We start from the raw sequence: 14714 nt of genomic DNA, 5'->3' as shown, positions 1-14714 counted from the left end.
GAAGGATCATATATGGTAGCTGATAATGTTACAAGTTCATCTTGCATTCACATCCAGGATACAAGGACAATGGCAGACAGGTATGTGAAGTTAGCTGGTATTGGTCACATTACTCAGGTAAGTAGTTTTCTTGAGTTACCAGTTGTTTCTTGCATATGGATTCGAGAATGTTTCAGCAGCATTTGGGATTTAGTCAACCGAAGATCTTTAGCACTTTATGATAGCCATGATTGTTTGAGTACTATCATGGATTTGATTAGCAGAATATACGGTGTTATCTTTCCTTGTGCCAGCAGAACATCCGATGTTGGTATTAGTTTTTATGCACCGTTGTTGGGTTTGGTTCATATTTCTAGTCGACCATCCTTGCTGAAAGGTGTTGAAGGTTTTTCATATTTGGAAGCATGTACAGATGAGTCCCAGGATCGTTTTGACCTTGATGACATCCGGGAGAATGAAGTGAACAGTTTTGAAGATTCAGCTTCCTTGACAGTTTCTTTAGGTACAGAAGAGCTTGACCGTAGAACTATAGATTTTGACACTCCAGATGAGGATATGAGTTTTGGAAAGGATTCACAAGATATGGATGACAATATTCTAGAAACTAGTAACCTTGAGGATACTCCTTTAGACAATGTGACAGAGAAGGTTTGTGGAAGACAGTTCAGCCAGAGCCATCATGTGGTTAGCCAGTTGAAAGTTAGTGAGCGAGACATTGCTATCGCTTGTGAGCATTTTGATACTGCTCGTCATTTGTTGGCCATTACTGGTTGGGGTACTGCTATGACAGATGAGTCCAGCGGTAGTTACTTTTCTTTGGCAGAGATTCATGCCTTGCGTGAAGCTGTTCGGATATTGAAGCAGGATTATTTACGATTGGTAGCCGACCGTGATCACTTGGTTGAGTGGGGGAGTACAGCATATGAGGCACTCTTGGATCGTGAAGAGGTGAGTGAGCTTTCCCAAGAGCTTATAGCGACTACTGAGGCATTAGAGGACACACGACGGGATCTACAAAAGTCGCAGTTTCAGTTGAAGGAGGTGACCGTGGAGTTGGAGCATTTGCGGTCAAAACCAGCCCCAGACCCAGTTCATTTGTCTATTGAGGTAGATGACGGTAAGTACACTCCTACAGTTGCTTTTGAGGAGCTTACTGTTGAGACTGACACACATGTTCAGGGTTTGGAAGAAGTTGGTCTTAATGAGTTTGGGATACCGGTAGAGTCAAGTTTCTAGAGTGATTCTTCTCAGATAGTTGATAGTGTGGCACAGTTGCGTATGCCACCCTTACAAGAGGACCAGTTGTGGTGTAAAGGGGAGTATGTTAATGTTTCCTCGTATAATTTTTACTGCACTGAACCGTTCATGGAGTATTTGCTGGATAGTGCATGTGTTCATTTGGACTCGCATAAGGTGACAAAAGGTGTTCTCATCCAAGATACTAGTGTTATTTGCAGATTGGTCGAGAAGATTATAGGGGTCCTTTCTACTATGCTACCTCACAAGGATCTCGAGGAAGGGTTTGTTGAGCAGAATGCACGGGATCCTAGCTAGCCTACAGTCACTCGGAGTTAGAAAATGGAGCCATCTGTTGATTCCCAGTTCAGTGATGATGAGCTAGCAGCAAAGTTTGGAGGTTCTTACCGGCATTATACGGTAGGGTACGCTCATCACTTTTCTTTTGACACAGAAATAGAAGATTTTATTTCACACAGATGTAGATTGGCACCATCTTTTGAAAATAAAATTGGTAGTAGCAAGTTACTCAGCCTGCAGCATCGACACACCTGGAGTAGTTTTTCAGAGATTGGATTTGATGGCAATGATTCAGGTACCTATGGCTGTTGTCATATCTACAATGCAGTTGGGTGCAGGTGTCTTTTTAACAAGGGCTTGAGTTTTGATAAAGTTGATGTTTCAGTTGGCTTGAGTTCCGCAGAATGGTTTCTTCTACTGACATCTACAGTTGGTTTTCAGATGATTTCATCAGAGTTGTCAGTTGTTTGGATGTTGAGTACAGTTTCTCAGATACTGGTATTGATGATTTCTCCACGGGAGTATGATGAGGATTGGGATGATACACAGATTTACATTTGGGATCCAGGAAGACTGATTGGTTCATGGTTCAGCCATTGCTTGGGGACAAGCAATTTCAAGAAGGGCGGACTGTCATGTCCCCAATTTTTGGTGATAGTTTGATTTAATTAATTTAATTAATACTGGTTGTCCAAGGATGACTAATTAATTATTTTAATTAAATAAATAAATAACTTTATATTTAATAAAGTGACTTGGATTATAAAAATATTTAATAAAGTCACTTGAGGGATAAGATCAAAAATGTTCTAGAAGTCTCTGGAGAGGATGGAGAGAAAAGAATAAATAGGCACCCCGGGGCTCCATTCGAATGAAGGCAGTTGATTATCTCTCTCTTTGTTTTGAGATTGTGATTCAATCACGGGTGCATTGTGGAACCTAGGGTTTCTACAATTGTCACAGTTGGCCATTGAGAACGATAACTCTCAATCGGTACGCAATTTTGAGGGTGTGAAATATCATCCGAATTATTGCAGATTGGAGGTGACATTCAGTCATTTCATCAGGGCAATTATCTGTGGCTTAAGGCCAATTTTGTGGTTCTCGCATCACTGCTCATTAAAGGATCAGCTAGTATGGAATTAATTGCCACCTACAAAAGCATTGCAAAACTGAAGACTCGCAACTCATTGGTTAGTTGCTATTCATCAAATTAATAAGCTAAGGAGGAGGATATTAACAGTCCAGCATTTGATTCATGCCGCAGGTCTAAGGATTGAGTTTTGAGGAAATTATAAACATCGATCTCTTCCCAAGCAAGTAAGAACCTTGTCATCCGGCTCGGGCGACCTTCCACACGGAAATTCCTTCATCATTGGGCGATCCATTCTCAAGCAAGATTGGAAGATTTGCGGGTGACTGTATCGTTTCCGCGTAGAGATCAAAGGCAGAACACGGGCCAGATTGAAATCATCTACCACGCGTTTGTTTTAGAAGCAGATTATGTGTTGAACCGGGCCGCATAATCCATAATATTTTTGGGCGCTACCTTTGGAGGTTCAAAATCGCACAAAAGTCGAATTGGTTATCTGATCTCTGAGATCAAAGGGCAGAGGCGCATCTGATGTTTCCGACCGGCATTGATTTCCTTCGCAACCAGTTGTTTCGACTTCCATTTGCGTATCACAATCAGGCTCCACCAACAGCAGTGTTGATAGGCGATCAGGGGAAAGATTCAAATACGAACTTCCAATCCGCAGCGGACTTAATAGCAGTCGGCATCAGGCACAAATGATGGAAGGCAGAATAGAGAAAGGGAGTAGATAAATTCAAATCCGTCTATCAAATAAGAACGCATCTGATCTCCATTCGATCTAGTCTGGACCAGTGTCATTGATCTGAGCACAGTGGACGTCAGCTATGTGAGCAGTCGTATTTTTAAACCTCTTTGAGGACTGTTTAGCTTGATCTTAGGAGGAGAAAATGCCCTAGACGATATGTAGCGAATGATGCAAATGAGTGGAGGATTTGGGGTTGATCCATCCAAGACTCTTGGCGCAGAGAAAGACTGGGTCGAAACATACTTGCAATGAATATGATGTGGAAATATCGTGAGCAGGTCTGAAAAGCCTTCACCGATCACTTCTCTGATAATTTCCCTAAGAATTTGTGAAGACTCAATTGTGCTTAAGTTGGTGGCTTCATATCAAAGCCAATCTAATGTGCCATATTGTTGTTTCTGATCAGTATTACAGTCATTCATGTTTGCATACTTTAGTGGTCTTTATGTTGGGGAGTTGTATCACATATTCTTGCAAAGGTTAAAGAGAGACCACGTATAGGCAAGGCTGTTAGTATTTTTATTGATATTTTAATAACTCTTGGTGAGGGTCATCATAGTGTTATCAAAGCCTGCCAGTGAAGTGTTTGATGAAATGTCAAGCCCATGAAGTTTAGTATTTTGGTCAGGGTTATTTCACTGTTTGCCAACTATTTGACGAATTGCCACAGTTCAGTATTGGTTTTTAGTGACCTTCATAGCTAGGGTCATTTCAGTGGTATCAGAGCCTGTTTTGCAAACCATTTGACGAATTGCCACAGTACATTGTTGGAATTTAGTGACCTTTATAGCCGGGGATATTTCACACTATTTCTTATCTCCTCCTCACCCAATTACCTATAAATTAAACCCTTCTCTCCTTACAAATCATCCACCTTCTAAATAGACTTATTATACCATTTTGAGAGCTAATGACTTTCAAAGTTCTATTTGGTGATACTCAAATTTTCATACATCTATCGAATTCATCCATTGTTGAAACGTAAGAACTAGATTTGAGTGCACAACCATGATTACAACCACATCAACACATCAAGGAGGCTACACTGAGACACAAGTTGTCTTTTTTTTTAAATCTAGTTTCCTTATTGGTTTATCATATATATTTGTTAAATGGTTTTGTTTGTTAGATGTTTGGCTTTGGCTTTATATCTTTTGCATCTTTATTCTAATGCATACAAATGACACTCTTACTATGCTTATAGTAAGACAAGTGCAGGAAAACATTGGGCTCAAGGTGCCTCCAAACATGTAACAAATTTTGTCTAGTAGTATAGAATCTATTTCATCCCATTCTCGAGGTTAATTTATACTTGAATTAGAGGTTATGATTGGCATCCCTTCATGTTATCAAGATTTGTAGATGATAAATTGGTTTTAATCAAGGTACATAAACAAGTGAGGCAAGTAAAATAAATATGCATCTAAATGAATGGAAAAATAACATTCCTTTTTTTATTAACATTGGTCCTTGCAATAATCCTCTCAAAATCTGGATAGAGTTTCCATTGCCAAGTTTCCATCTTTCCTTCAAAGAAGCTACCTTCTTAACTTTCAAAAAACCACTCCATACAAAAGATGCCTTAGGAATGTCTTCAACCGTAAGAAAGTCATGTAAAGAAGAGTGGTTAGACAAGTATTTCACAAAGAAATTTTTACTTCATTCATCATTTTTTCAAAATACTCTTCACACTTATTTGGAAAGCAAAGAAGAATTGAAAACTCTAAGCTTCCACAATCCCAAGCCTCCACAAGCCTTAGGCAAGAAAACTTTGTCCCAAGATATTATTTGTAGTCTATTCTTCTCTCCAGCACCTGACCTAAGAAATCTTTTCTAAATCTTCTTGATAGCCTCCACAAATTATACCTGGAATACCCCTAGTAAATCACCAAAGAAAAGTTGACAGACCTCCAAAAAACTAAAAAAGAGGACAAAATTAGAAGAGGAGTTGTATGAAGAAGATTCTGCAAAGTCAAAGGAAGATGTTGAGCTGATACAATGAAAGGAAACTCCCAAGAAGAGAAAGCATGCCTAGAATACAAAACCCTGTAAGCCAAATAAATAGGCTAAGGTGATCATTTCTTTTGATTATTATGAGGAGAGTGGGGATGATATGGATATTTATGGTTAGGAGGATGTGTCTACTAAGGCGATGCTAAAGAAGGGAACTACTAGGAAAGCAAGCATGAAAGATGATAGAGGTGAGTGCTCCCCCCTTGATCTTATTAAGAACCAGTATGGAAGCTCTCTATCCATTGAGGATAAAGATAAACACCTCCCCCACCCACCCGCCCCTCCATCTGGTTAAAAAATATGCAAAGAAGAGCCTCAATCAAGAGGAAAAAGAAGAAAAATTACCTTAAAAAACATGTCCTTGGACTCTTTGAAGTTGGGGATTGCAAGATAAACAATAATTTTAAAGGTTAGAGAAATGGATCCAGGTAAGGTGGATCTCCAGACTCTTATTGATTCTTCATTGGTCATCCTTAGTGACAACAACAAAGAGGAAGACATGGACTTGCTAAACAATGCTCGAAATAGCCTACTTGATAACTTTAGATCAATAAAATGGATGTTTCATAAAATTATGGGTTTGAAGGATATGATGTCCATTGTTAAGGAGAAGGTTGGTGACAACAAGGTGTAAGATGGAGATAGCAAGGATAATCCCCCCACTAGGTCCCTAATTGACTTGGCCACATTCTACAGGTTAGAAGCCCAGGTGATGGAGCTAGAAAAAAGAGATTCAATGGTATTATTAATAGTACCCTCTAGAGTATAGCTTAATAGAGTTATAATATTCTCAAATCCTCCAATGAACGCATAAAGATTTTGATTAATAAGATGGAGGGAAGCCTGGGGGAGAATGTCATTGTTTCTATGACTAATGATGCCAGACTAATTGCTAACAAAAAGGAAGGAATGGGTAGAAGAATCAAATATACCTCTAAGAAGATGACAACTAGAGCTTCCTCTAAGATCAAACAAATCAAAGCTATCATTGAGAAGATGGATGTGTTTTAGGAACAAGAAGCAGAAATGGTTAAAAGAATGGGTTAATGCCCTGCTGCCCTCTAGCTTTTTTTGTGATTTTCTAGTTTTCAAGATTTTTGTGCTATCTTTTGTTTGCTAGCCTTTTGTTGTTGGTTTTTTTGTTTGTGGGTTGTAGTTTCTTGGGATGTAATGTTTAATCTTTAGATCTTTTTTGTACAAGGTTTTAGGGCCCCTTCAAAACATGTTTTCTTAATTAAAAACATTAGTCCTTACAACTATAGATATAATTTAAATGCTAAAATATTGGAATACCAACAACCAAAATAAATTTGCATCCCTACACAAGGAGTTTCACTTTGACAAAAAAGAGTATGTTGCGATAAATTACATCTTGGCTTGGTTTTATCATTTTTTTGATGTAGAGGGCTCCTAAGAGGTGTTTTAAGGTTATTTTGAAGTTTGAAGAGCAAATTGGATGCACAATATTATTTTTTATTGATTTCAAATAAAAATTAAATATAAATGATATTAAGGATGATTAAAAATAACTAATTATTCTCTTTATATTTTGAAAAGATCCAGACGCTACTATTAGCACCTATTTATCAACCACAACAAGAATTAAGAAATATGGATGAAAGAATAGCTTATGTTGTCAAAAGGATGACAAAATGAGTTAAACATAAAATATTTGAAAGCAAAATTACTTGACCTTCTTGTAGAGATAACTCTTAAAGGATGAATAATAAGGCTCAACCTCTTTGGCTGATTTGTTAGTTTCCATTCCACCCATGGATTCACAAGTTGTTGAAGGTGATGGTTGAGATGGACAAGATTTAGACAAAAGGAGAGAGTTCGCAAGACTAAGAATGATAATAAGACAAGGAAAAGGAGGTCAAAGCCAAGTGGAAAGACAATGGATTCAATCCAAGGAGGAGAAAAAAAGAGCATGTAGTTTCTTGGAAACTTCTTGATAATAATAAGGAGAAAACTCCTCCTTTCTTTCCCTTTTCCATTATTATGTTACATTCTCATGATGATTTCAATCCTCTTCAGATTCTAGTAGGAAATGTTCCTCATGATGAAGCTAATTTTATATTTGTTCCTAATACCTTGTTTCATTGAACACATCCTTCATTGACATTATTATTACTCCCCTTCTTTGTGATAGATATTGCTAAAGAGAAATGGAGTTATCTAGTTAGTGGTTCCCAGATTCAATACAATTGTCAACTTATTTTGTGAGATAAAAAAATCAAAGAAGACCAAACTTGCACCAATGTTGGTAGTCGATTCTTTATTAGGTAATCTATGTATCAAAGTTGCTTGAGTCACCTTAGAGAAGAATATTGAAGAGAAAATAAAGGTGATTTCGAAATCAATGAAGTGGATCTTTGGCCTTTGACAAATAAAAGAGAAATGTATAATTTTAAGATATTCGTAATCAAACTAATACAAAGAGTAGATAAAGAAAAATAGTAAAAATATTATCTTAAACAAGTACATGTTTTTCCATCCTACATCAAATCGACTAGTACAAGCTTTTTCTAAAGGCTAATTAGAAGGATTCACAATGTATTTGATGTAGAATGTCAAAACTTAACTTGTATATGTTATTTAAGTTAATCCTTAAGCAACCACACTTAATAAACTTGATTTATATAAGTTCCTATTTATAAAATATGATTTAATAAATTTATTAAAAAAATAGTATATCAATTGTCCATTAAGTTAGAAGATATCATTTCTAAGTTAAACAACATAATTCTTACAAATATCAATAAACCAAATCAAACTACACAATTCTTTGTCAAATGAATTTTACTATATGCCTTAAATATTTGATTAACAAATTTGTTGAATTAAAAGAAATAATCATATATTTGTCAAACTTTAATATTTTAATTAATATCAATTAATTAAAAAATAGAAACTGTCCTATGAACTTAAATATCAAATATTTAAATTCACATTATTTCTTTTATTTAAAATTAAATAAATAAAAGTCGTCCTTGTGATCGACATGGAACGTTTAGTCATCCTCTACCATATCATTACCGACAACACATTCATTATTAAATCTATTAAAACATAAGCTTAAATCAGCTTAAGGTAAAACATGCCCTGTTTAATAATTAAATTGTCGCCAACAATATCGTGAGTCATTATCTATGGGTATGGACGACTTTGTCTTCTGCCTAACATTCTATTTCTTAACAATTGTCCCTATTTGCACGGTTTGACTTATTAGTTATTTAAAATTCAAATAGTAACTTCACGCCTAAAAGTTAAATAGTCAAACTGCACCAAATTAAAGAATAAAAACCGGGGTCTATATTTCTATAATAATAATATATTTTGTTGAGATATAGGGAAACTATTCTCCTAATTTTGTTTGTTGTGGGAGTTGGGGTTTTTGGAATATTATGGGAAATTAAGATTCAATTAGGAGCTTACCTTTATGCTATTATTTTATATATTAATTTGAAAGGGATTTTGAATTATTTTATAGTGGAAGCATCGATGTTTGATATAATAAATAAATAGGAATCTTAATTATTTAAAATCTATTATAAAATATTAAATTAATGATATTGAAAGTGGGAAGGTGATAATAATTGAGATTTTTTTTAATAAATAGTTGAAAGCATAACTTAATATATAATTAATTAGAGGAAAATCAGCCATCTTAGCTTATCTTTTAGAATGACATAGATCTCATTAGTTGGAGTATTTAGATCACTTTTCTACATATTAGATTGTGACTTAACACCTTTCTTACCATACCTCACCATGCAACAAAATAATTTGCTCCCTTTTATGAACATAACTCTTCTTAACACAAATGTTTTCCGATCTGATCCAATAATCTCAATTTCTTTCAACTATCTCATAACTCCTTCACCTTTGTGGAGTAAGGTAGTACATAAACATATTCACACTTCTAAACTAATATGACCTTTAAAAAAGGACTCAAAAAGTGGGCCAAAAGAGACTAAGAAGCCCTTAGGATGCTTTCTAGCCTCCAAATTTGATGAACATCAATTCCTTAAAGCCTTCACCATTTCCATAGAATTACCTCAACATAGAAAGACTTGATTTCAATATGACAAGTCAATTGTAATCTTAAAAGAAGAGCTTGTAATTCAACTTTGTTATTTAAATTCAAGTGAAGTTTCTTGCTATGCACTTTGACAATACAATCAAGATTATCTTTCAACACTAGTATCAAAAAGATTTGTATTAGTATTAGATACCTGCCATCAATTAATTATAACAATCTTATTTTAGAAAGACAATGATTCATTAGTTAAATATAAATTCCAATTCATAAAATATGACAATTATAATTTATTTTTGATACAAATGTGATATTGATTGTTTGATAGTAAGTAGACAAAGTAATATAAAACATCTATTCATAAACATCATACAAATCAGTAATATAATAATAAACAAATATATCAAAATATTCAGTTAATAAAAAAATTAAACTTTAAAAGAACTTTGGTTTGTTTATGATTTGTTTATGAAGTTGCATTGTTCTTAATGAGTTCACCAAGATTAATTCTTCTCTATTAGAATCTAGAGCTTTTTGTTACACCTAAAGATTGACTTATCAATGTCCAATACAACTACTAGACTTATATAATCCACGGGAGGTGGTTAAGTCTGTTGCAAACCCCACGAGTGATGCTGACCCACTACCAACAATCTCTCTCCCAACATCACTCATCACAGCTTGCATGAATTTGAACCTATGACCAAACTCTAATATCACTTATTAGAAGTTGAGTGGTCATTGCAACAAAAGATTGACCTGTCATTGTCTAATACAATCACTAGACTTAAAGAATCCAAAAAAAAATTAAGTCATACTATAAACCTTATGAAAGATGTTGGCCAATCGCCAACATTCTAAAATCGAAAATTCCAAACAAATTGAAATGGAATACATTCAATCTACACCTCGTATTCATATATCAAATAACTACACATCAATAGATTTATGTAAAACCCTCTATAAGAAAAAAAATAAAAAGTAAATAGAAGCTCGTTCACCATACGCCGAGTTCTCTTCTTCCAAACTTTGTGAAGGACTAATAAAAGGTGTGCCCAGTGGAGAGGGGATGATCAAGAATTAGTTTAGCCGTCTTTGTTGTTATGGAGGTGGTGTCCTATTCTTGTACCTAGACAAAACCCATTAGCCCTCAATGTAAGCAACATTTTATATTGAATGTTGATTGTTTATAAATCAGTGTCGGCATCAACCGGTAGGTAGCAAGGTGCAGATTCCCGGGGCCTTTTGAACAAATATCACCCATTGTCGTATTGTAAAACACATTGCTATTGCTCATGTTTAGATCTGTAAGCCGCTCATCTTATTTACCAAGTTTTTAGTAAGTTGAGTCGTCACGACCTCAGTTCCATATCCTAGATGCTTTTTCTGTCACTTTGCTCTTCCATTTCTATATTTTTTACGAAATTGTAGCGAGGTGGGGGGTCGACTTAGGAAGGAATATGTGAGACAAATTCAGCGCATCAAACCTCCAAAGCTTCAGCATGGGCTTTTCAAATAATGCAGACGGCCACTATAGAAAGGCGATGAAGAGATTAAAAGGGGGCAACATTAATACTTATAATAGTGAGTGTAACAAGAAGAGCGACTGGCAGAAGGCAATTGCTTGGGAAATGAAGAAACTCAGGTTTATGGGGACTGCCTTCTTTCCATGGGAGAAGAAATGGAAAAACATTCATTTGATTATTGTCACTGCTGTTTTTCTCTGTGTCGCTGGCTGTGCCATGGCAATTCTTAAATTTCTCCCTTCTGCTGCTGCTGCTGCTCGTAAGTCTGCTTTACATTTAAAAAAAAACTTTTGGCAATGTATAGATTTTTATGAAAATTCAATGTGGGTATGCATTTATTTGGGGGGCGGTTTTGAATTCAAATATATAATGCCATATGTTTCCACAATTCATAAATGTATTCTCAGAGTTGAATTTAATGAAAACATTTGTGTGTTATGGTTTTGCCTATTTTGATTAAATGTTTGAACTTCATGAAATTTGAAGGTGAAGGCAGCGGTGGACTTATTTTTATGCTTGGAGAAGGAAAAAGCACAGTGCGTGAAGAACAATATTATTCTTCTGCAGAGATCGACAACCCCCATGAAGGTACGAGATTATACATTTGCTCAATAATTTCATGGAGTTTAGCCATTTTTACATCTGCAAACATTAATTGTGTTGAGATTTTTCATTTTCCAATAAAATACAGGAAATGTTTCCATGTACTGAAAGTTAAATCTCACAGATTGACTGTAAGTAAAGTTTATTAATAGACCAAGATGACGATATATTAGCAAATCAATGTGTATGTGCACTGAAGAAACAATTAACTTTCCTTTTTAGTCTGAATCTTCCTTGGTCAGTCCTGAACAATTCTAATTTTGTTGGACAATTTTTTTTCTCGTTTTAAGCCTCTTGGTCGATTAGTTCGATAATTTTGTATCATCAAAATTACATTGTTGTTGATTTTACATGACATATAACCAAAATTTTGTAAACCGGAAAAGACATGTTCGCGTTGCGTCCTCAACAATTTTGAATGATAAAATGTTGTCAGCACTTTTTGTCACACGTGGTTGTTAGCATTGTGATACCCGTTGCTTATATTTTTAAATTGTATTGGTAGTTAGGATTTCAATGTCAGACATGCTTGTTGTTAAGTGGTATTAATATATTATATTGTTATTTGAAATGTGTAAAATGGAAAGATTTTTAAAAACAGGTTAAAAGTCTATGGTTTAGGAATTATGTTATTGGATGTGTTGTTTAATTGTATGATATTAAAAAAATATTGATAAATATTAATATATTATAATAATATGTTTTAATTATGTTTTTGTTTTTCTAAGTGGTAGGAGGTAGTTTTGGTAGTTTTGACTGCTTATAATTCAAAAACAATATATTCTATAAGTAGGTGGGTGGTTATTTTTTATGTGATATTCTAGATGAACTATATGCTAATACTTATTATAACACTTATTTTATAAAAATATTTTTAATACAGACAAAACAACTTTAAAATAATAATAACAAATTTTACATAAATTCAGTCAAAAATATAAAACCTTATTCTCCTTATTGTCTACTATTCATTGTAGTGTTGTAGGCACTGGTATGATGCAAGTTCGAATCTCCTTAACCCAAAAAGCCATTGTTAAACTTTCCCTCATCCTAAATTCCGATGTTTAGTGTGTAATATAAAACTAAATCTAGAATTTAGGATTTAAAACAATTTCATATCAGTGTGTTACATGCAACTAAATCCAGAAACAATACAAGGAGGATTTAGGATTTTAAACAATTTCAAATTCAATATATTCTGACATTTTTCGATTTAAATCGGCAGAAAAACTAAAAGCAATGCAACTGAAAATTGAATCCATTTGAATTGCAGAATCTCAGACAGAGAGCACATTGTTCTGCGACAGATCCTCATACAGAACAGACATCTGCATCCTCAAAGGTAACATAAGAACCGATTCGGCTTCTTCCACAATTTTCCTCGTCTCCGACTCCGCAACAGAGGAAGAAGAGCAGAAAATAAAACCCTACACGCGCAAATGGGAGAACTTAACAATGTCATCGGTAACGGAGATATCGCTGAAAAAGATAAAGCCCTCGGTTGCGCCGCAGTGCCATGTGATCCACAAGGCCCCCGCCCTGGTGTTCTCTACAGGCGGCTACACAGGAAATCTCTTCCATGACTTCACGGATGTAATCGTCCCGCTCTTCATAACAATCCATCACTTCAATTCCCGTCCGGTGTTGCTGGCCACAGATCACAAACCCTGGTGGATCTTGAAATTCCAGGAAATAATGAACCAGCTCACGCCTTATCCGCTCCTCGACTTCCAGAACGACACTAGGGTTCACTGCTTCAGCGAAGTCATTATCGGCCTCCGCTTTCACGGTGATCTGAGGGTCGATCCCGCAACCACGCCCTACCAAATAAAAATGACAGATTTCCAAAATATGCTGCAAAATGCCTACGGATTCGCCAAAAGGACAAAGTATTTCTTCGCTCGGCCGAAATTAGTCCTCATTGCGCGCAAAGGATCTAGGGTTTTCCTCAACCAGCGGGAAATTGTTAACCTAGCTGAAAAGCTGGGGTTTCGCGTAATGGTTCTGTTTCCTGACAGAGACACACAGCTCAAAGATATGTACGAGATCGTCAGCTCCTGTGACGTTTTCATGGGCGTCCATGGCGCGGCTTTGACGCATTTTATGTTTCTTCGGCCCGGGGCGGTATTTATACAGGTCGTCCCGCTGGGAATAGAATGGGCGTCAAGGACATTTTTCAGAGAACCTGCAATGGAAATGAAGGGAATTCATTATCTGGAGTACTCCATTTTGCCTGAGGAGAGCTCATTGTATGATGAATATCCCAAAGATCATATTTATTTGACGAATCCCAAGGTTGTGAATGACAAAGGTTGGGATTCTACGAAGGAAGTTTATCTGGACAGACAGAATGTGAGGATCGATTTAGGGCGTTTGAAGAAATTGTTGAAGACTGCACTGGATCTGATTCAGTCCAAAGGCCATGTAAATAATGCATGAGAGTTTTTGTTGAATTTGTCTATGTATATTTGCTGTTCTAAATTATTTTCCCTGCTGTAATTAGGAGCAGGTGAGTAGGTGTTAATACCAGTTTGCTGCATCTAGGTGAGATTCTTATTTTTCCACAGGACGGGCTCAAATAATCGGGCATTGTGAGGCGTAGATACATTCCAGAGGGCTTGGAGTGGTTGTTTCACCGTCCCTTGCGGTAGTTATTTGAGCCTCTAAAGATACAGAGTGGGATTTTTTTTTAATATATAAAGAGGCTGCCATTGAACCAGTACAAGGAACTTCATTCACTGGAAATATTGCTTGAAGTAGGAATTTTTTTCATCTGTGCTCTGGGTCTGGGTCTAGTTATCTATCATTTGTATGCAAAGCATATGAAATTATACATGGATGTTAGGGTGCCTTTGCTTTGTATTTTTTTTTCCTTTTGGGGAAGATAATGGTGGGTACAGCTAACTTGTCATTCTCATCTGATATTAAATAATGTTGAATTTTTCTATTTTTTTGGTGTTTTCATATGTAATTTAGTTTTTAAAGTCAATGTCTCACTTCTTACCAATAATTTTCCATTAATCACTAATAGTGGATCGTAAAATGTCCACTAGTGCTTCACAAATTTCTAATAGTAGTTCATAAATCACACAATGATCGATATTTAAAGATATTAAGTTTGGGATCAATTTTAATGCATTAAAGTTTCAAAAT

At 35.6% G+C, this 14714-nt stretch overlaps 1 protein-coding gene across 1 annotated transcript; it reads left to right on the top strand.

Moving 5' to 3' along the window:
• Positions 1–10705: 10705 nt before the first annotated feature.
• Positions 10706–14510, top strand: LOC149569265 (xylan glycosyltransferase MUCI21-like). Its single transcript, XM_089822006.1, has 3 exons — positions 10706–11217; positions 11445–11546; positions 12835–14510. Exons 1-3 carry the CDS (start codon positions 10935–10937, stop codon positions 13998–14000), a joined length of 1551 nt encoding a protein of 516 aa, XP_089678132.1. The 5' UTR covers positions 10706–10934; the 3' UTR covers positions 14001–14510.
• The last annotated feature ends 204 nt before the right edge of the window (positions 14511–14714 follow it).

The sequence above is a fragment of the Cupressus sempervirens genome, chromosome 3 (assembly GCF_028749045.1).
Source record: "Cupressus sempervirens isolate cs-2001-9-10 chromosome 3, ASM2874904v1, whole genome shotgun sequence".
NCBI lineage: Eukaryota > Viridiplantae > Streptophyta > Pinopsida > Cupressales > Cupressaceae > Cupressus > Cupressus sempervirens.
Note: the sequence above shows the minus strand (reverse complement) of the source record. Positions and strands in the feature narration are given on the sequence as shown.